At 42.4% G+C, this 20,510-nt stretch overlaps 1 protein-coding gene across 1 annotated transcript in view; it reads left to right on the plus strand.

Moving 5' to 3' along the window:
* Positions 1-561: 561 nt before the first annotated feature.
* Positions 562-20,510, plus strand: part of LOC311226060 (lariat debranching enzyme-like) — a gene marked incomplete at both ends in the record, with an annotated part of 39,106 nt that continues 19,157 nt past the window's right edge. The window contains 6 exons of the mRNA XM_084311438.1: positions 562-758; positions 852-976; positions 1,349-1,429; positions 1,534-1,619; positions 4,329-4,553; positions 15,555-15,632. Of these exons, the coding sequence (XP_084167564.1) occupies positions 562-758; positions 852-976; positions 1,349-1,429; positions 1,534-1,619; positions 4,329-4,553; positions 15,555-15,632 (792 nt within the window). The remainder of the gene's footprint in view (positions 759-851; positions 977-1,348; positions 1,430-1,533; positions 1,620-4,328; positions 4,554-15,554; positions 15,633-20,510) is intronic.

A 20,510-nucleotide genomic window follows, 5' to 3' on the forward strand; every position in this document is an offset into this window, starting at 1 on the left:
TGTTGTGGATATTTGACTGAATAATATACCTTTTCTGCCACAAATTTCAAAGACATTTTGAAACTTGATATATGACAAGAGCTGACCGCCGGGCGCCACAATTAATTGGCGCAACCAATCAGAATGCCCTTGAGGGAATCCCTCTAAGGAGATTGAGTGATCTATGTCTGTATCTGGAATATCAGCCATTCTATGGCTACGTCGTCCTATGTCCTGCACTGTACAGTTTACCTTGCTTGTTGGCTAACATCACTTCACATTGTATACGTGTAATACGACTGTAATTGAGGATGTATTCCTTGACCGGTGCTGCCTTTTGTCATCGCTGCTATTTCGACCGAAAAAGAAAAACGGCCTCACGCCGACTCTCCAGCTAACGGTGTCCCGGTCGTTTATTCCCACGCAGATCACCGCCATCAGGCACAGCGAGGAACAGAACACCTGTCGCCCTGAAGTACCGCGCGGAGGCTGACGGATATATCAAAACCTAACCTACAGGAGAGGGTGACTTATTAGACACGCTGCCACATCCTCTTGAGAATTCAGAACTGAAAATCCACCATGAAGATCGCCGTCGAAGGCTGTTGCCATGGCGAGCTCGACAAGATCTACGAGACGATTGGCTACCTGGAGAACAAGGAGGGGGTGAAGGTGGACCTGCTGCTGTGCTGCGGGGACTTCCAAGCGGTCCGGAACGAGGGGGACATGAAGTGCATGGCCGTCCCCGTCAAGTACCGGACCATGCAGACCTTCTACAAGTCAGTCGCTCCTCTCGTCTCTCCTGTTTTTATTTAAGACGTGTAGAGGTAGTTTTTTAAGTCCTCCACGTCTGATCGCACTCTCTTCTGCAGGTATTACTCCGGGGAGAAGAAGGCTCCGGTCCTGACTATCTTCATCGGAGGAAACCATGAGGCCTCCAACCACATGCAGGAGCTGCCTTACGGAGGCTGGGTGGCTCCCAACATCTACTATCTGGGTAGGTGGGAAAACACGGTGTATGTGGGGATGCTTCATCCATCTTCGGGGGCAACAGTGGCTCCGGAGGTAGAGCTGTCATCTGGTAATCGGAAGATTCCTGGGTTAGATTCCGGCTCCTCCCGGGCAGTGTGTCGAGGTGTCCTTGAGTGAGACACTTAACCCCTAACTGCTACCGATGAGCAGGTCAGCACCTCGCATGGTTGCCTCCGCCGTCTGTGTGGGTCAATGGGTGAATGAGAAGCTTAAATTGTAAAACACTTTGGATAAAAGCACTATATAAATGCAGTCCATTTACCATGTGGATGCCTCATCCATCTATCCATCCATTCCTAGACCCTCTTGCTTACTCTCTGTGCCAACATGTCTCCAGGTTATGCCGGTGTTGTGCGCTACAAAGGGATTAGAATTGGTGGCTTGTCTGGAATCTTCAAGTCCCACGACTACAGGAAAGGTTAGTTTAGTTAACTTATTGCTACCGTGTGTCTAAATGATTGGTGCAGATATAACCAGATGTAACCACTCTGGAGACACACTATTGATGTTTCGTTTCCCCAGGTCACCACGAGTTCCCACCATACAGCCCAGACACCCTGAGAAGCGTTTACCACATCAGAAACATCGAGGTCTTCAAATTAAAACAGGTATCACAGTTACTACTTGTGCTCCATCTGCTATATCATATACAGTACATATTACCAAGTGATCAGTAATATAACCACAAAAGTTAAATACCACAGTCTTAGCCATTCTGCCACCTAAATGGGATCCAGTTCAGGTAGTGAAGCAGGGGTATTTAACGTAGGGGTTTACAGCGAGGGGCTCTTACTGCGAGGTTCCACTCACTCCTCCAGCCATATTGTTGACTGGCACCGCTATAACAGGTGGGCACTAGCTACTGGCAGGCGCTTTGCACACGGCACCTGTCTTTCGTCCAGTTACAACCTTGTTACATGTTTAGATTAGATTAGATTAAAATGTATTGTCATTATACAGCACAAGTACAGTACAACAAAAATAAGTTTGGAATCCAACCAGAGTGAAAATGTAACAGTAAAGTACAATAGTAATATACGATGTACAGGTGATTAAACTGGGGATACAATATAGAAATTAGTACTACTGAGTAATAGTGCTAATCAGATGTCTGTACAGAGTTGTAGTATTAATATGTACAGTGATACAGGCAGGGGAGGAAACTAACTTTTTGGCTTACCAGCCAACTGGCGAGTATCTGATTTTTTTTACCAGCCAAACAGATTTTTTACCAGACAAAAAAAATCACTAATTGTGATAATTACTTCTTTGTATGTCAAGCCGCGTCAATGTTGTGTATGCATCTGGGTAGGCACACTGTGCCTTTAAGACAGCACGGTGGTCTTACGACAGTGCTGTGAAGTGTTGTGGTAACGTCAGTTGGGTTGGTGTGCTGTTGACGTTGTGCAGTGCACTGGTTGAGCTTAGCTAGCCCCTTTCGTGACTGCGATGTGCAAGCCAGGGGCTTTTGAGCATGAAATAAAATGTCTAACCTTACGTCGTAGTCCGGTGCTTTTTTGGAAACATTATAGTCATAACAGATATACACCTAGCTGGCTGCTTTGAGCACACGGGGCTAACGTTAGCTAGCAAGCACCTATATCTAAAACGCTAACTAGAAGCTAACCACTGTATACAGTTCCAGTAGACAACATTACACCTCTGATTTAAATGTGTCCTTAGTAACTTATACTCGATGGTTGTACTTGGGTTGGATGCAGTTCCCCGTTGGTCAGTCTGTCTGTTTTCCATATTCTGCTGTGTTTAACGTTATCTGTTTGCGAGTGCTCCTGATGGCTAGCCTAGTAGTACCGCGGGACTTTTATTATTATTATATGTCCGCGGGTTGGCCAGTACTGCGCAAACGTTTATTAAACATTATATGTCCGCGGGTGGTCTTGTGCAGTGCTCTCGTGGCACTGTCAACTAAAGCGAGCACTCAGAAGACGCGCACCGTTTGCCAGTGCAGTGATTGCAGAATGTTTTATTTTTTTTGTATACTCGCCAGACTGGCGAGTGGTCTTCATGAATCACTCGCCAAACGTAAAAAATACTCGCATTTGGCGAGTAAAGTGGCCTAATTTCCTCCCCTGGATACAGGTATAAAGACACTATGGTAGTAAGTCATACTGGCCAGCAGCGTAACCAGTAAGAGTAGATAAGGGATATGTACAGATATAGAGTATCTACAGATATGTAGCTAATGTGTGTGTGATGTGATGTGTTTGTATATATATTGTTGTTTTGTATATGTGTAATATGGACCTTGAGTCTAGAATAAAGTCATCATCATATATATAATATATATATATAGCATTATTGTACATGCTATTATACAGAGTTATAAGGTGTATAAGAAGGTACCGTAATTTTCTGCCTATAAGCCGCGCCTTTTTTCACATTTTTTCGACCCTGCGGCTTATATAACGGTGCGGCTAATCTATGGATTTTTACAGCTAATGGCCACTAGGGGACCTCCTAAATCTATGTATTTTACAGGTTACAGTCCACCACCTTTAACTCTCACTCGCTCTTCTCTCACAGGCCCACAGCTGCTGCAGCAGTGCACGCCTTGCCCCTCCTCCCCCTCACAGACCCATGTCAACAAACCCTTACGGCAAGAGTCGAGTGCATGAGCAGCTCAGAGCTCCTCTTTCAACATAACTGAAGCATTAAACAAAATGGCCCAGTCAACTATTCACTTTAGTTTAATACCAGGCATTGTCTGATGTTATCTAGCTGGCTAGCTACTGATAGCTCCTGATATCAACGTCTGATATCATCAGTTTGGCATTCGTTTTCGCAGGTGCTGGCTAGCGTTGGCTAACTAGCTATCGTTCCGTGAGCTAACGTTAGTACCTAGCTAACGTTACTGTTTAAACAAATTTTTTTATAAATGGGAGCTTCCTCAAACAGCCATTTCTTTCCCGACAATCCCCTCTGTGCACGAACCCTTACATATGGTAATTAAACATTAAAACACCTGCGGCTTGGGGCACCCAAGTGGCGAACCATGTAACGTGCTGCGTCGTGGCACGGCCGACCCGGGTTCGAATACCCCGACCCGGCGTCATTTGCCGAATGTCTTCCCTCCACTCTGTCTCCCGTTCTTCCTCTCTCTCTCTCTCTACTGGACTGCCCAGTAGTAAAAAGCGATAAACACTAAAAATTAAAAAATAAAAACACCTGCGGCTTATAAACTGCTGCGGCTTATATTCAGGCCTTATAGTCCGAAAATTACGGTATATAGAAGAATTATCTGCAGGTATATATTCAGATAATGTATGTACCCCCATTCTCCCCTCCTTCCCTAATAGATCCAGAGGCCCATCGACATCTTCATGAGCCACGACTGGCCTCGCGGGATCTACCACTACGGCAACACGAGGGAGCTGCTGCACAAGAAGAAGTTCCTACGTCAGGAGGTGGAGTCCAACACGCTGGGGAGCCCTGCCGCGGAGGAGCTGCTGGCCCACCTCCAGCCCAGCTACTGGTTCTCCGCTCACCTCCACGTCAAGTTCGCCGCCATCATGCAGCATCCGGTGAGTGCCCGTCGTCGTACTGTGATGGTTTTTTTTACTGTGGTGTACTTTGCTTTTTTTTTTTTTTTTTTTTAATTTTTTTATTATTGCAAAACAAAACTTATTAAAAGTCAGTACTCAACACACAATGTATAATGAAACTTTCAGTAAAGGTGGTTAAAATATATGCAAGTACAGAAACAGGATAAAACAAAAATAGTCAATAATAACATTTTAACCGTATACAGTGTATATCCAGCGAAGTTACAATTATATAAATGTTAGTATATAATATACCCCTAATACCTATTTTCTAAAACCCTACACACATATGCTCCAGCTCAAACCCCCCCCCTCCCGGACCCCCTCTTGGATAGTACCTCCATTATCCCTCACTCCTAACCAGACACCACCATTATAGGCTAGCTTTAATTCTCTCCACCACTTCTAACCACATTGACATTTTGGATTCATTGAGCCCCAGAATTCTTGCTGTAGATATTTCTTGATATATCACATCGAGATATGTAAGAAACCACACTTTCCGGCACATTTTTTCCGGTTGAAACCAACGTGATGCGATCAGTTTTTTAGCTACTGTGATACCCGATAAAACCAATCTTTTTAGTTGTGGATTCACTGCAAACTCAAAAACATCATTCAATAGCAATACCGCGGGGTGTACAGGTATATTCCAAAATACGAGTATTGATAATTGTTGGGACACATCTTTCCAGAATGCCTTAACTGGTGGGCAGTCCCAATACATGTGCATAAATGTTCCTTCGTCCCCATTTGTACATTGGGAGCATTTGGAGTCTTGTATAAGCCCCATTTTGCACAGCCTTATAGGAGTCAAGTATGTCCTGTGAATATAGTTCAGATTGATTTGTTGATGATCCGGGTTCCTTGATGTAAGTCGGACATTTGCCCAGGCTCCTTGCCAATCAAAGTCATTTTCCAGGTCTGGTATGTTGTGTTTCCCGCCATGTCCTGATTGCATGAGTAATTATTGGGCCAAATTCTCGCTCACAATGCTTGATTGAAAGTTTAGTGTATGCTATGTCTTTCAATCTCTGTGGGGCTACTATGTTTTCTTCTAATTTTCTCCAAGATACCAAAGCCTCGGGGTCAAACCATATCTTCTTCAATGGTCTTAATGTGAAGGCATTAAAATATTGTAAAAAATCTGGGACTGCCATGCCACCGTCTGCTTTATTTCTCTGTGCGGTGGATCTTTTTATGCGAGGTGGTTTGTTATTCCAAATAAATTTGTATGTGGAGGTTTGTAATCTTTTCCAGTAGCCCTCTGGAGGAGGTAACGGAAGCATTGAGCTGAAGAAATTGATTCTTGGTAATATATCCATCTTAACTATTGATACCCTTGCCTGTACTGAGTTTTTAAGTTTTGCCCACCTGTCCAGGTCGTCTTTGATTTTATTCTGTATTTTTGTGTAATTGTGCTTCACCGTTTGTCTTATGGTGGGAAATATTTCCACACCCAAGCATCTGAAATGTTTGACCATGGGTATCGCACCTGGGAGGGTTGTCTCTTTTTTTGCACTGGTGTTAAGAGGAAGAAAAGCCGACTTAGGCCAATTTATTTTAAATCCTGATAAATCACCAAAGTTCTCTATCAACTTGAGTATAAGCGGCAATGTGTTGTTGGGGTTTTGCATGAATAATATTACGTCGTCCGCATATAAACTAATTTTATGATGTGTGCCCTTGATTACTATTGGTTCTATGTGTTGGGATTGTCTTATAAATTGTGCTAAAGGTTCTAATGATAGATCGAATAGTCCGGGACTAAGAGGGCAACCTTGTCTGGCTGAGCGTGATACCGGAAAGATATCGGAGATGAATGTGCCTGTTGTAATCCTGGCCGATGGGTCCTTGTATAGTACTTTAATCATATCAATGAAACCTTTTCCTAACCCCATCCTTTCCAATACTGCCCATAGAAACGACCATTCCAACCTGTCAAATGCTTTCATAGCATCCAGGGATAGTATCGCCTTAGGTGTGATGTCCTCTTTGTCTGTATCTAGTATGTGCAGTATTCGCCTTATGTTATCATTGATCAGGCGACCTTTTATGAAGCCTGTTTGGTCCGGATGAACTAAAGACGTCATATGCTTTTGCAATCTGATGGCTAATATCTTAGAGTACAGTTTGACATCGGTTCCGAGGAGGCTTAAAGGACGGTAACTACCGCACTCAGTGGGGTCTTTGTCTTTTTTGTGAAGAACTGAAATGAGTGCGGTATTTTGGTGTTCAATGAAGCTTCCCTCTTTGACTGAGTATAAGATCATATTTAGTAATAAGGGTCCAAATATGTCCCAGCAAGAAATGTACATTTCTGATGGGATACCGTCAATTCCCGGAGCTTTGCCGTTTTTCATTCCGGATATGGCTTTCTTGAGTTCTTCTAATGTGATCGGTACTTCTAACTGTTTAGCGTCTTCATCCGTAAGTTTAGGGAGAGTAATTTGATTAAGATATGTGTCTAATTTGTCTTGATCAAAGGTCGTTTCTGAGTTATATAAATCGGAGTAGAATTCTTTGAATGTATCGTTTATTATTTTGGGTTCTGTTACTAGAGTTTGTTGTTTCCTAATGGCAGTTATATCTGCAAATTTTGCATTAATTCTTAGTCGCATGGCTAATAGGTGACTAGGTTTAGAACCTTGGAAGTACTGCTGTTGTCTAGTGCTGCGTATTTGCAATTCCGATTTTTGTCTGTACATTGCTTTGATCTCTGTCTTTAGAATGTTAACTTGGTTATCTAGTCTAGTAGAGTTGTTGTATTTTAAAGAATTAAAAAGCGTTGAGTAAAGCGTTTCCATTTCAGACAGTTTTGTGTTTTGATTTTTGCGCAATATGGAGGTAAATCTATCCGAGAAATCCTTGATCATATTCTTTACCGACATCCATAATATTCTGGGATCTTGCACCGAGTTAGCATTATCTTGTAGGAATACTGTGAGAGCTTCTTTAATTTGTGTAATGAATTCCTTGTTGTTAAGCAGCATCGAATTAAAACGCCATCTTGGGGCCCGGGTAGATAGTGTACCAAATGTTGCTTTCAGGATTAAGTAGCAGTGATCTGATAGCGCATTGGGTGTCATTTCCACTTCATATTTATCAAATATTCTCGGGGATGCAAAGACGTAATCAATTCTGGATAGTGTGTTGTGTCTCGCCGAACGACAGGAGTACTTGCGGGTCATGGGGTTAAGTGAACGCCATAAATCAGTTACTCCTGTTGATTTCGACCAATCTTTTAATGCTTTAGATGAATTCTTTTGTTCGCTGGAGAAGGAAAGGTAAGTTTTGTCCATCCTTGGGTTCCAAATGGCATTAAAATCCGCACCTATTATATATGAGTACTCGGGATGGTTTAACATTTCTCCTGTTAGTGAAGTGAAGAAACCCACTTCGTACAAATTCGGGGCATATACCGCTGCCAATGCAATTTTCCTGTTATTGTGTATAATCCTAGCTATAGTTATGCGCCCCTCAGCATCCGACCATACCCCTTTCAATTCGATATTTAATTTGCGTCTGACGACTATGGCTACCCCTCTAGATCTCGTAGCAAAAGAAGAGTGACTAATATTATGGTATATGTGACCAGGTATGGACTTCAGGGTCATGTTGAGGGATCTTAATTTTTTTTTTTTTACATATTATGAAAGTACAGATTCATACCTTCAAAATAAGCCATCACTTGAACATTTTGGTGGGATACTTTGCAAGCTACTTCCTATGATTCATGGTGATTATCACAAAACGTATTCAGAGATAATAACCTTCAAGAGACGAGCAGGCTATTCTGTGACAATAGTGAAACAACTACAACACTACCCAGAAGTCATTGTAATCCATGGCCCCCCTCTTTCTAGGGCAATTAACACCTGGCAGCTTTCCAGTCTGAGGCTCTTTGTTATTACAATGAGTCTGGTGACTGGTAGTGGTAGTGAAAGGGACCCTGATAATAAACAAGAGATTAATCAAGTTTCAAGATTTTATTAGCATTTAAAATAACACGATATAAAAATAGACATGCTAAAGTCAATGTTCAATGTTCTGATGGCCTCTCCAGAAGCATTTAGATGTAAATACATGTAGTGTGGTAGTGAAAGGGTTAACCTTCTGTAGTGTGGTAGTGAAAGGTTAACCTTCTGTAGTGTGGTAGTGAAAGGGTTAACCTTCTGTAGTGTGGTAGTGAAAGGTTAACCTTCTGTTGTGTGGTAGTGAAAGGGTTAACCTTCTGTAGTGTGGTAGTGAAAGGTTAACCGTCTGTTGTGTGGTAGTGAAAGGGTTAACCTTCTGTAGTGTGGTAGTGAAAGGTTAACCTTCTGTAGTGTGGTAGTGAAAGGTTAACCTTCTGTGGTGTTGTAGTGAAAGGTTAACCTTCTGTAGTGTGGTAGTGAAAGGGTTAACCTTCTGTAGTGTGGTAGTGAAAGGTTAACCTTCTGTAGTGTGGTAGTGAAAGGGTTAACCTTCTGTAGTGTGGTAGTGAAAGGTTAACCTTCTGTAGTGTGGTAGTGAAAGGTTAACCTTCTGTGGTGTTGTAGTGAAAGGTTAACCTTCTGTAGTGTGGTAGTGAAAGGTTAACCTTCTGTAGTGTGGTAGTGAAAGGTTAACCTTCTGTGGTGTTGTAGTGAAAGGTTAACCTTCTGTTGTGTGGTAGTGAAAGGGTTAACCTTCTGTAGTGTGGTAGTGAAAGGTTAACCTTCTGTAGTGTGGTAGTGAAAGGTTAACCTTCTGTAGTGTGGTAGTGAAAGGGTTAACCTTCTGTAGTGTGGTAGTGAAAGGTTAACCTTCTGTAGTGTGGTAGTGAAAGGTTAACCTTCTGTGGTGTTGTAGTGAAAGGTTAACCTTCTGTAGTGTGGTAGTGAAAGGTTAACCTTCTGTAGTGTGGTAGTGAAAGGTTAACCTTCTGTGGTGTTGTAGTGAAAGGTTAACCTTCTGTAGTGTGGTAGTGAAAGGTTAACCTTCTGTGGTGTTGTAGTGAAAGGTTAACCTTCTGTAGTGTGGTAGTGAAAGGGTTAACCTTCTGTAGTGTGGTAGTGAAAGGTTAACCTTCTGTAGTGTGGTAGTGAAAGGGTTAACCTTCTGTAGTGTGGTAGTGAAAGGTTAACCTTCTGTAGTGTGGTAGTGAAAGGTTAACCTTCTGTGGTGTTGTAGTGAAAGGTTAACCTTCTGTAGTGTGGTAGTGAAAGGTTAACCTTCTGTAGTGTGGTAGTGAAAGGTTAACCTTCTGTGGTGTTGTAGTGAAAGGTTAACCTTCTGTTGTGTGGTAGTGAAAGGGTTAACCTTCTGTAGTGTGGTAGTGAAAGGTTAACCTTCTGTAGTGTGGTAGTGAAAGGTTAACCTTCTGTAGTGTGGTAGTGAAAGGGTTAACCTTCTGTAGTGTGGTAGTGAAAGGTTAACCTTCTGTAGTGTGGTAGTGAAAGGTTAACCTTCTGTGGTGTTGTAGTGAAAGGTTAACCTTCTGTAGTGTGGTAGTGAAAGGTTAACCTTCTGTAGTGTGGTAGTGAAAGGTTAACCTTCTGTGGTGTTGTAGTGAAAGGTTAACCTTCTGTAGTGTGGTAGTGAAAGGTTAACCTTCTGTAGTGTGGTAGTGAAAGGTTAACCTTCTGTGGTGTTGTAGTGAAAGGTTAACCTTCTGTTGTGTGGTAGTGAAAGGGTTAACCTTCTGTAGTGTGGTAGTGAAAGGTTAACCTTCTGTAGTGTGGTAGTGAAAGGGTTAACCTTCTGTAGTGTGGTAGTGAAAGGTTAACCTTCTGTAGTGTGGTAGTGACGGATAAAAAAACGGATAAATAGTTTTTTTTACCATATTTCTACACATTTCGCTGCCACATTACAAATTATGAAATCTCGACGAAATACCTCTGAATACCTCTGAAAAAAAAATTAAAGATTCAATTACTAATTCGGCCAGAAACGGCTTTGAGGCGAAGCGTTACTAAGCGCTTCTGTGTGTGGCAGTGAAAGGGTTACAACATCTCTCTTGCGTGCTGCAACAGCAGCAGCTCTTCAGCGTTCAGATTTTTATTCTGCACAAAGAAATCCGCGGTACTAAGCGCTTCTGTGTGTGGCAGTGAAAGGGTTACAACATCTCTCTTGCGTGCTGCAACAGCAGCAGCTCTTCAGCGTTCAGATTTTTATTCTGCACAAAGAAATCCGCGGTACTAAGCGCTTCTGTGTGTGGCAGTGAAAGGGTTACAACATCTCTCTTGCGTGCTGCAACAGCAGCAGCTCTTCAGCGTTCAGATTTTTATTCTGCACAAAGAAATCCGCGGTACTAAGCGCTTCTGTGTGTGGCAGTGAAAGGGTTACAACATCTCTCTTGCGTGCTGCAACAGCAGCAGCTCTTCAGCGTTCAGATTTTTATTCTGCACAAAGAAATCCGCGGTACTAAGCGCTTCTGTGTGTGGCAGTGAAAGGGTTACAACATCTCTCCAGCAGTCCAGCCTCGCGCTGCAGCTGCTGAGCACCAAGCCGCGCGATTGTACCATTTGTAACGTCGACACATCCAAGCTTTCAACAGTGTTATTTAGATGTATTTACCCATTAGGTTGGAAAAAATTCACCCTAACGAAATTCGTTCGCTCATAAAATTCTAACTGTGTTTTAATGGTTTTTAATTAAGTTAAAACATACGTTTTATAAGGGTCAAGGCCTATTTTTTTTTAATCTTTTTTTTAGACACTGCGTTACGTTGCTTATAACTTATAACATTAAGATAGTGTATTAATAGTGTGTTATTCTCTCTCTGAGAAAGGAAAGCTAAATAATGATGTCTGTGTGTTAACACCTATTAAGTACAGTACTTGGCCCCTGTGGACAGGCCCAAGCCCGCTCGTGTAGTTTTTTATCCTCAATTGAAAGAAAAATTTTGGAACTATTATAGCAATAATTACCTCATTTACAAGTTGTATTTAAGTTTGCAACTAAGGGCAAATAATGGAACAGATTAATGACAATTCAAATATGTAAAAAAAATCAACATTTCGATTTTTGGGATTTTCTGGACAGCAAGACATTAAGTCATTTCAGAGCACCTCCCCCTTTGCGGATCAAATCGGGTTTGGTCACGGCGAGTCACATATGTTATCCGCTAACGTATTTATGTCTCCCTCTAAAATGTGCGTTTCGCTTAATAGAGCCACGTCCACATGTTCTTTTTTCATCAGTGTAAGCACGCTTTTGCGCTTGTGTTGTTTGTTTATCCCACCGGTGTTCCATACCATTATATTCAAACTAGCCATAGTCTATGCATGTTTTCGTGTAGTTTTTGGTAATGTTTCTGGAGTATGAAGCTACAATAGATGCACATCCAATTAATGAGGTCCCGTTGAGAGCTGAGCTTAAAAACATATATATATACAAATAAAAATCCCCTATTTTCCCCTCACCCAGAAAGTCGAACATGCCTGTGTTCCAAGAACACATCCTCCGCGATTGACTTTCTCCCATGGTCCACCGGATTGCCCAAACTGAGCATTGTAATCCTAATTTTCCTATGCTAATTGCCATAGGATCTAACATTTCCATTCTATTGCAATAGAATGTCGCTTTTGGTCTTGCACCTTCCCTTACTGTAATGAAGTATTGTGATAAATAACATAAAGATAAAAATAAAAAATAAAATAAAAAAAGAGAATAAACCTTTATCGACATATTCCTTTGAACCCTCCACTAACGTGTGGGGGAAAAAAAGGAAAAGATTGTAGAGCAATATTGACACCTTAATGTGAAGAACATTGGAAAAGAATAATGTAAGTTAAAATATATTTAAAAAATATAGAGTAATATTGACACCTTAATGTGAAGAACATTGGAAAAGAACAATGTAAGTTAAAATATATTTAAAAAATATAGAGTAATGAGAAGAAAAAATTAAATAAAATAAAAATCAATGGAAAGATATAGATAAGGAATAAGAGATAAATAATTATCAACGTGGAGAAGCCACTAGAACCGATTTAACTGATTAGATAAGATAGAAAAGCAGCGCCTTTTAGCGCTTCAATGTGCCTTTAATGGAGTGATTACTTAAATTGTTAGAATAACCTTGCTGTGCTCATACGTTTATGTGTGGTTAATTTTAAAGTATTATTAAGGACTGATTGCACTTCATTTAATTTATTATCTGCTATGTGTATACACACCGAATGTTATTGTTAGAGTTGTATGCTTCGTTGTCATGGTGCCTTATATTCTAGAAGGTTGTAGAATATACTAGTGCCTAGACTATTTTACATTCCAGAATGATCTAAGAGACCCAGGGCATTTGAGCGATAAACCCAGAATATTCCAGATAGATCTTTTTGCATTGATATTTATTTGTCCCCTCAGAGACCAGAGACTGAAATTATAATGTATTATGAATCGTATTATACACAGTACACTTTGTTATAGACGACTTGCATATCGTTTGCTACTTTGATGAACACAACAATGTCATTCCAACACTGGTGGAATGACCTCATTGATGAACACAATAAAGTCATTCCAACACTGGTATATATTTAGAGAGAGGCTTAACTGTTTCCGGCATTTTCGTCATGCTTTGGGTTATTTGCTACATTTTGATTCAGGAAATCCTCAGCTTCAAAAGGTGTATATGGACCTGACCTGCGGCCGTTATTGCCCAAGAATGATAACAGCGCCGGATATGCTAGCCTTGGCTTGTAGCCGGCTTTGTACAGCTTTTGCATCACATCTTTGTATGGTAGACGTCGGATGATGGCCTCTTTGCTCAAATCTTCGTAGATAAATATTGGTTTATCACCATACTTCAGCTTCCCACGTTGGTTGCGAGCATATTTGATGATGTCATCCCTTGTTGTAGTTTTCCGCAGAGTGACAATGATGACTCTCGGCCCGTTGATACTTTGCCCCTGGGAACCGATTCTGTAAACTTGTTCCACTTCTGGCACTTTGTTTGGATCGGTGTTATCCAAAATCGTTGATAACTCTTTTGGAAAGTTGATGTCTTCGCAGTTCACTGCTTCATCAAGCCCCACAATGCGGATGTTATTCCGCCTGTGGTAACGTTGGGTTTCTAGTTGCCTCTCCATCGCTTCGTTTTTAAGCCCTTTTATTTCCCTCCGATATTCCTCTTTAGCTCTTTCCATCTCTTCTCCCATCTCTGTCAAGCCACCTTCGTTCGCTTTGACTGCTTTTGTGTTTTCTGTCACCGAAATCTCCACTGTCGTGATTCGCATGGACTGTAAAGCGACCGCTCTCATAACCTCTTCGAATTTAGTATCGATGTGTTCAACGTGTGCTTTGGAAGCGACCATCTGTTCTTTTACGTGTGCTTTGAAAGCGACCATCTGTTCTTTTATCAGGATAGTCAGAGAGTTGAAGTCGGGTTGTGTAATTGAACTGCTTGTGTCAGTTGATGTTATTGGAGCAGTGAGGGATCCGATGGATGTTTTTGCTATTATCTTCTCAAAATCGCCTGCTTTTTCCTTCACGGTACTTTTTTCTGATGTTCCTGTTATGTTGTCATCTATTGTCTCCATCTCGGGGCCAGTTGTCCTTGGTCCCTGTGTATTCTCCTCTATATTCCCCGCGTCGGGGCTTGTCAACGGATCTGCCACAGCGTCGCCTGTCATTTTCCTTGAACGTGTTTCAATCGGCGCCGTTAGAATTGCTGTGTCTTGTTTCCTTCCACCCTTTCTCTTATCCTTATCCATGTTGTCTTTTGATATAGTTAGTAGAGGGTCTTATCAATACATACGATGTGGTCTACTCTCTTTTGGTATTGTCCAAATAAGGTTTTTAAACGAAATTAACGATAACGGGAGCGGAGCTGTAACCAATTGCGTGCGCTACATATTGCAGCTAAACCGGAAGTACTTTGCTTTTTAACCCTTTCACTGCCACACTACAGAAGGTTAACCCTTTACTATCACGTCGGTAGTGTGATAGTAAAGGGTTAACCTTCTGTAGTGTGGCAGTGAAAGGGTTAACCTGCTGTTGTGTGGCAGTGAAAGACCTTCTGTGTATTGTCGCAGTGATGGGTTTTTACTAGGGGTGTAACGATGCGACCTCACAACGATTAATTTCGATTACGATTATTCAGGCAACGATTCAATGCATCATGAAATCTCTTCATTTGACCACGATTCTATTAGATTGGATTCGATTGGATTCATTTTTTATTGATTTTCTATCAGTTAATTCCCCCAAAAATTTTGAATACACAAATGTGGCTGGGGGAACTGATTCACTCAGCATGAATGGACTATAGGTCAATAAAAACAATACAAAAAAATAATCTTTTTAATAAAGTGATTAATCTGATTAAATTAGTATTTAAAAAATGTTTTAAATCAACTTTCTTTAGTGAATATAACTCATCAGTTTCGTAGACATAAATAATCCAATAAAGGCACGGTTGGTACGAAAGTGATGGTGACGTCTTGATGGAGTGCCGAGTGCCAAGTGGATGCAGATAGGCTACATCATTTATGATAAATGTTTTATTTAAATTTTTATGACGAGTCATGTACTATAATAGTATAATATTAGTGTAGCCTATTCTTTATCTGCAACTGTGAAGAAAAACCACATTGGTTTAAACAGAATGAATAGACTTGATTTAGAATTCGAATGCCAAACACAACGAACGAAGGTTCAAACGTTTGGGCTCAGCCCTACTGGTGTACTTTGCTTTTTAAGTGCCGCTGCTCACGGTATTGTATTCTTCTGTACAGAGCCTTCAGAAAGTATTCGGCCCCCTTCACTTTCCACACGTTGTGTTGTGGAGTTAACATACCTGTAAACTAGTCACCTTTAGGATTCCAAACTAGGGCTCTTAAGTGAATTATTTCTGAGTGGTGTGGTGTGTTGTGTCTGTCACCTTTTTCATTCTCCATGAGTTTGCAGCTATGATTTAAAAAGGATTAGATTATTACATTTATTTTGTGCCATGAAACTACACACAATTATAATGCCAAAGTGAAAACATGTTTTTTTGTCTCTCCCTCGCAGCCGAAAGGTAACGCTGCCCCGCGCATCACCAAGTTCCTCTCTCTGGATAAGTGTCTCCCCTACAGGGAATTCCTCCAGGTGAGTGACCAGCGATGCATATTCACTTCACCTCATATCAATGATGTTTTATTAATGAATTAATTAACATTTATGCATCTGTTGTGCGTGTAGTATATTATGTACATATACTAGGTTAATCACAGTGTACATTGGTTGCTAAATGGATAGAAGAAGAATACAATAGTGGAATGGTTTTCCCCTTTGACTCCACTTAGCCAGAGGAGAATAAAGCTTGTAGTCTGGACAAGAGAGCTTGAATTTCAACTCATATTTATTGCCAGAGGCCCAAGGTGGGAAGAGCAGGTTTTGACATACAGGGATTATTTCATTCATCAAACATGATGAATACATTGTTATAGATACTTTCATATTCAAACAAGTCTACACACATATTCACATGGTTGTAAATTAAAGGAATGTACTCTGCATCACATACCTGGTCCAAGATAGGGACCTTACATTTAAACTACACAACACCAAAACAGTGGTTATCATGGTTTACTCACGTACATTGCAAAATACACTCTCAGATAGTGGCGGTGGAGACCAGATGTGGGGGGGTCTGGCCTACTGTGATTTAGCACTGTTTCTCTTTATATACTTAGGCTCTTTTCAGCCAATCAGAGTTATATCCAAAATTGTCTTCTATCAATGAGGTGTAAACAAGAGGTTGCTGTTCCTGGGTCTGTCCTTTCCAAATATGGTCTTTACCAATAACATGTCTGGCTACTAAAACAAGTCCCTGGGTATTTTCCACTCTGTCAGCCCAGAGACCTCCATTGTCCATATATGGGCGTGTTGTCAGCCCAGAGGGGGGTCTTGTCTCCTTCCTGAGTTGCTGGCTTCTCCCCCCAAGAGAGAATGCACCAGACATTTGACATTTCTTGTGTACCATTTGAATACTAAAGCATTTCTAATGTACATGGTTCGTGTAATGAATTATAGATATCCAGCATTAACACAGTGTATTCTTTATCTATGGTTCAATACCAGACATCAATACTAAGCATTCTGTAATTGAATTAAACTATCATAACAGACATTGGCAGTTTTCAGTAATGAACCAACAGTCTGCTTGTAGTTTATTTAGAGTGTCTGTCTCTATTATGTAATTGTATGGACTACATCAGGGCTATTCAACTAAATTGTTCAGGGGGCCACATTGTCAGAAACCCAAGGGGCCAGGGGCCGGACTGCCACGGCGCCTCCCTGTGCTATGATTATATGTACACTTTGTTAGATCCTGATCAATTTGGCCAGTATCACGTCAGCTTTATAGGATCTTCGTCATAACTATGATAGCCCACCCCTTTCTGGTTGTCATGTGCCGCGTTGTCATGACAACTGCGTTAATAACCTTTCACACCATTAAACGTTTCACTCACTGTTGCATTAAAGAGGTCACCCCTCTCCCTCGCTCTGTACCGCTCCGTTATCTTTGTTCTTACAAGGAATTAAAAACAAAAACACCCTTGCTGGCAGTGTGCTTGTGAAACCTCTTCTTCTCCACCGTCAATATCATCCCGTGATGATAATGATATTACCCTCTTAAAGCGTCTCTTTATATCAGTTTTATAAACCAAATATACATTGAAAAAACCACCATTTTCTCTCAATCCCCCCTTGATTCTTATCACCCCTTCAGAATCATAAATCATTATTTGGTTTTTTAATTAATTATGCCAAAAATAGCCTGTGGTTGAAGCAAACCAACCTCATCTCTTGTGCACAAGAAATGAAGACGGCCCACGGTCAACCCAGTGATCTTGCTGCCTGATGTCTGTTTGCGCCCCCCTTCGTGCACAAAGGGAACCGAAACCGACCACCAAAACCAACAACATCCAACGACTCATAACCATAATTATATCCTGTTGTTTTACTGTTCTCCCTCTTATCTACCTTCTATATATATATATATCCTTCTATACATATATCTTATGAATATGAATATGAATCCTCCATTTATATCTCATACTCCTAATCAATGAACACAGGACTTGTCTCGTCTCTCGATCTCCTGATTGACTCTGAAAGGAAGTCCCTGTTTTGTCCATGATTCACCGCCCATGCTCTGTTGTTTCAAAACGCTCTCTAAACAGCGTCTCCGCAGGGAAGCCCCCTCCGATGTCCGCCTCGTTCTCCCCTGGGCAACACCGCCTGCGACCGCTGGACTCCGCCCCGTCGGCCGTCTCCGCCCCGTTGGCCGTCTCCGCCCCGTTGGCCGTCTCCGCCCTGTTGGCCGTCTCCGCCCCGTCGGTCATCTTGGTTGAGGCTCATCTCCACCGCCGTCGGCCCTCTCCAGACTCTGAAAGCAGAAACACCACGCCAGCAGTTTTTCTGTACACTCGACCCGGTGCTTTCTATTAGTCTACCGTGGCTTTGGGCCTGCAGCTCGTTCTCTATATATTTTTTCCTCTGCAAGCCCCTGCCATGGCCACGCCCTTTCAGACTGTTGGACGGTGTGAGTGTCCTACAGCCCATGGCGCTATTTGTTCTCTATTAGTCCCCCACCTTCTCAACACCCATATCTAATCCTACAGGGCTGTTCCCTGTTTTGTTGTCTTCCGGTGTGACACCAGCAGCTAAACGATACCCACTCCGCGCTCTATATGTTTGTCCCACGGATGACCCCCAGCGCGCGCCAGTTCTTTCTGGTGACGTGTCCCCTCAAGACTCTGCCTATTTATTAGGTGTGAGAAGGCCCCACTGGAGATCGAACTCCCTCTTATTTCATAATTAAACTTATTTAATTAAACCGCATCTCATCTCTCTGTGCAATTCTTATTTAACCCATTCAATAATTAAACTATTTAAATAACCTGTATATCGATATTATTATTATGATAATAACATACAACAGAGCATCGCTCTAACATACAACAGAGCAGGTTGGTTCCCTGCCCCTAACTCACATACGTACTCGTACTATCATCTAACATACAACAGAGCTGTCCGTTGCTCTATACCCTACGGGGCTGTCTACCGTCGCCCTGGAGCTGTCACGTCGCTCTATACCCTACGGGGCTGTCTACCGTCGCCCTGGAGCTGTCCCGTCGCTCTATACCCTACGGGGCTGTCTACCGTCGCCCTGGAGCTGTCCCGTCGCTCTATACCCTACGGGGCTGTCTACCGTCGCCCTGGAGCTGTCACGTCACTCTATATACCCTACGGGGCTGTTTTACGTCGCCCTGGAGCTGTCACGTCGCTCTATACCCTACGGGGCTGTCTACCGTCGCCCTGGAGCTGTCACGTCGCTCTATACCCTACGGGCTGTCTACCATCGCCCTGGAGCTGTCACGTCGCTCTATTCTACACTTTGAGTTCCTTTACAAAGTTCTCACATACACCACCGTGTATACACACAAGCAGTTGGTAATTTGAAAAAATTAAACTCCTTAATTAAATTAAACTCTAAATATTCCCCTATGGGTAATGGAAACTCCCCAGCACTACCCCCCCCTCCGCCACTAGGTGGCGACCTACTCCTCCTCCATTTGCCTGTATTATCTTATTGCCCCCCTAGATGGCGGCCAAACTCAGTCTAGAGGATTGTAGCTGACGTGTCACTTCCTGGTTCTAAACCCCTCGTGGCTCTGCTCAATTGTCTGCAAATTTTTTTTTCCTTTTTTTCCACAGTCCCTTTAATGCCTCAAACATTCTCTCGCTACCGACCACACCCGTAACGTTTGTTCACTGCTCCCTTCACGCCACAGTCCCGCTTCCCGCTTTCTGCGTTTTGAACAGTAATCAAACTAAATACGATGTTGCCCCTTTAATTGAATGAACATCTCCCCTTTGCCTCCCTTCCCATCTCCTATACAGTGGCTTCTGTGCTCTGTAGATAAGACTCTCGATTTTCAAAACAAAAACCGGTGCCGCTCTGCTGTTATTCAAACACACTATTACAGCTGGCATTCTCTGTGTCAAACTAATTACGTTTACGGATACACTATTGTTCGTTTTCTTATTGGCTTGTGAAGTTGTTGAGACTCACTTTATCTTTTCACCGTCAGTTGTTTTGGTCCATGGCGCCGTTTATCTCTCCGGCCTTGCTCGGCTCGCTCGCTGGGTCCATGGCGCTGGCCTTGCTCGCTCGCTGGCTTGGCTCGCGTCCATGGCTACCCCTTCACGCCTCGGCACTGCACACAGTCTCTTCCTTTCAAGCAACTTCAAAGCAAGCAATAATCCGGGTCCAAGCGGCATCAACTGTTAGATCCTGATCAATTTGGCCAGTATCACGTCTTCGTCTGTTTGGCTCCATCCAATTCCTCTGCGTTGTGTCATTTTAATGGTCCTGACGTCTCCGATACCGGTTGATTAAATCCTTATCTCACCCCGTTAGTACAATCCGCAAACCATAATAATTCTCCACCTCCGTAAGAATTCGACACTTCGACACCGTGAAATACCTTATGAGGAAAAGCGTTGTTTTATTGCTATAAACAGAAACCTCAGCTCAGATGTTAACAGATTGTATTGTCCTTGCAAAGTCTATTCTAATGACCTTTCGGTGTGTTCAGTCTATCTAATGATCTTTCAGTCCAGTCTATTGTCCCTCTGTCTCTCAGTCCAACAGTGGTCAGGCCTGTTCGTTAGCCAAGACCATCCTCGTGGTAGCCGAAGCTAATGATGATGTGGCATTCTTCCCCCCCCCCCCCCCTCCGTGGTGGAGGAGAGAGAGTCTCTCCTGGTTTCTTCCCTCTTAGTCTCAGTCAGATTTTAGTCTGCCCTACCCGGAACCACTGTCAGCTTTATAGGATCTTCGTCATAACTATGATAGCCCACCCCTTTCTGGTTGTCATGTGCCGCGTTGTCATGACAACTACGTTAATAACCTTTCACACCATTAAACGTTTCACTCACTGTTGCATTAAAGAGGTCACCCCTCTCCCTCGC

This window comes from Notolepis coatsorum (genome assembly GCF_963971535.1).
Source record: "Notolepis coatsorum genome assembly, chromosome: 3".
In the NCBI taxonomy this organism is placed as follows: domain Eukaryota; kingdom Metazoa; phylum Chordata; class Actinopteri; order Aulopiformes; family Paralepididae; genus Notolepis; species Notolepis coatsorum.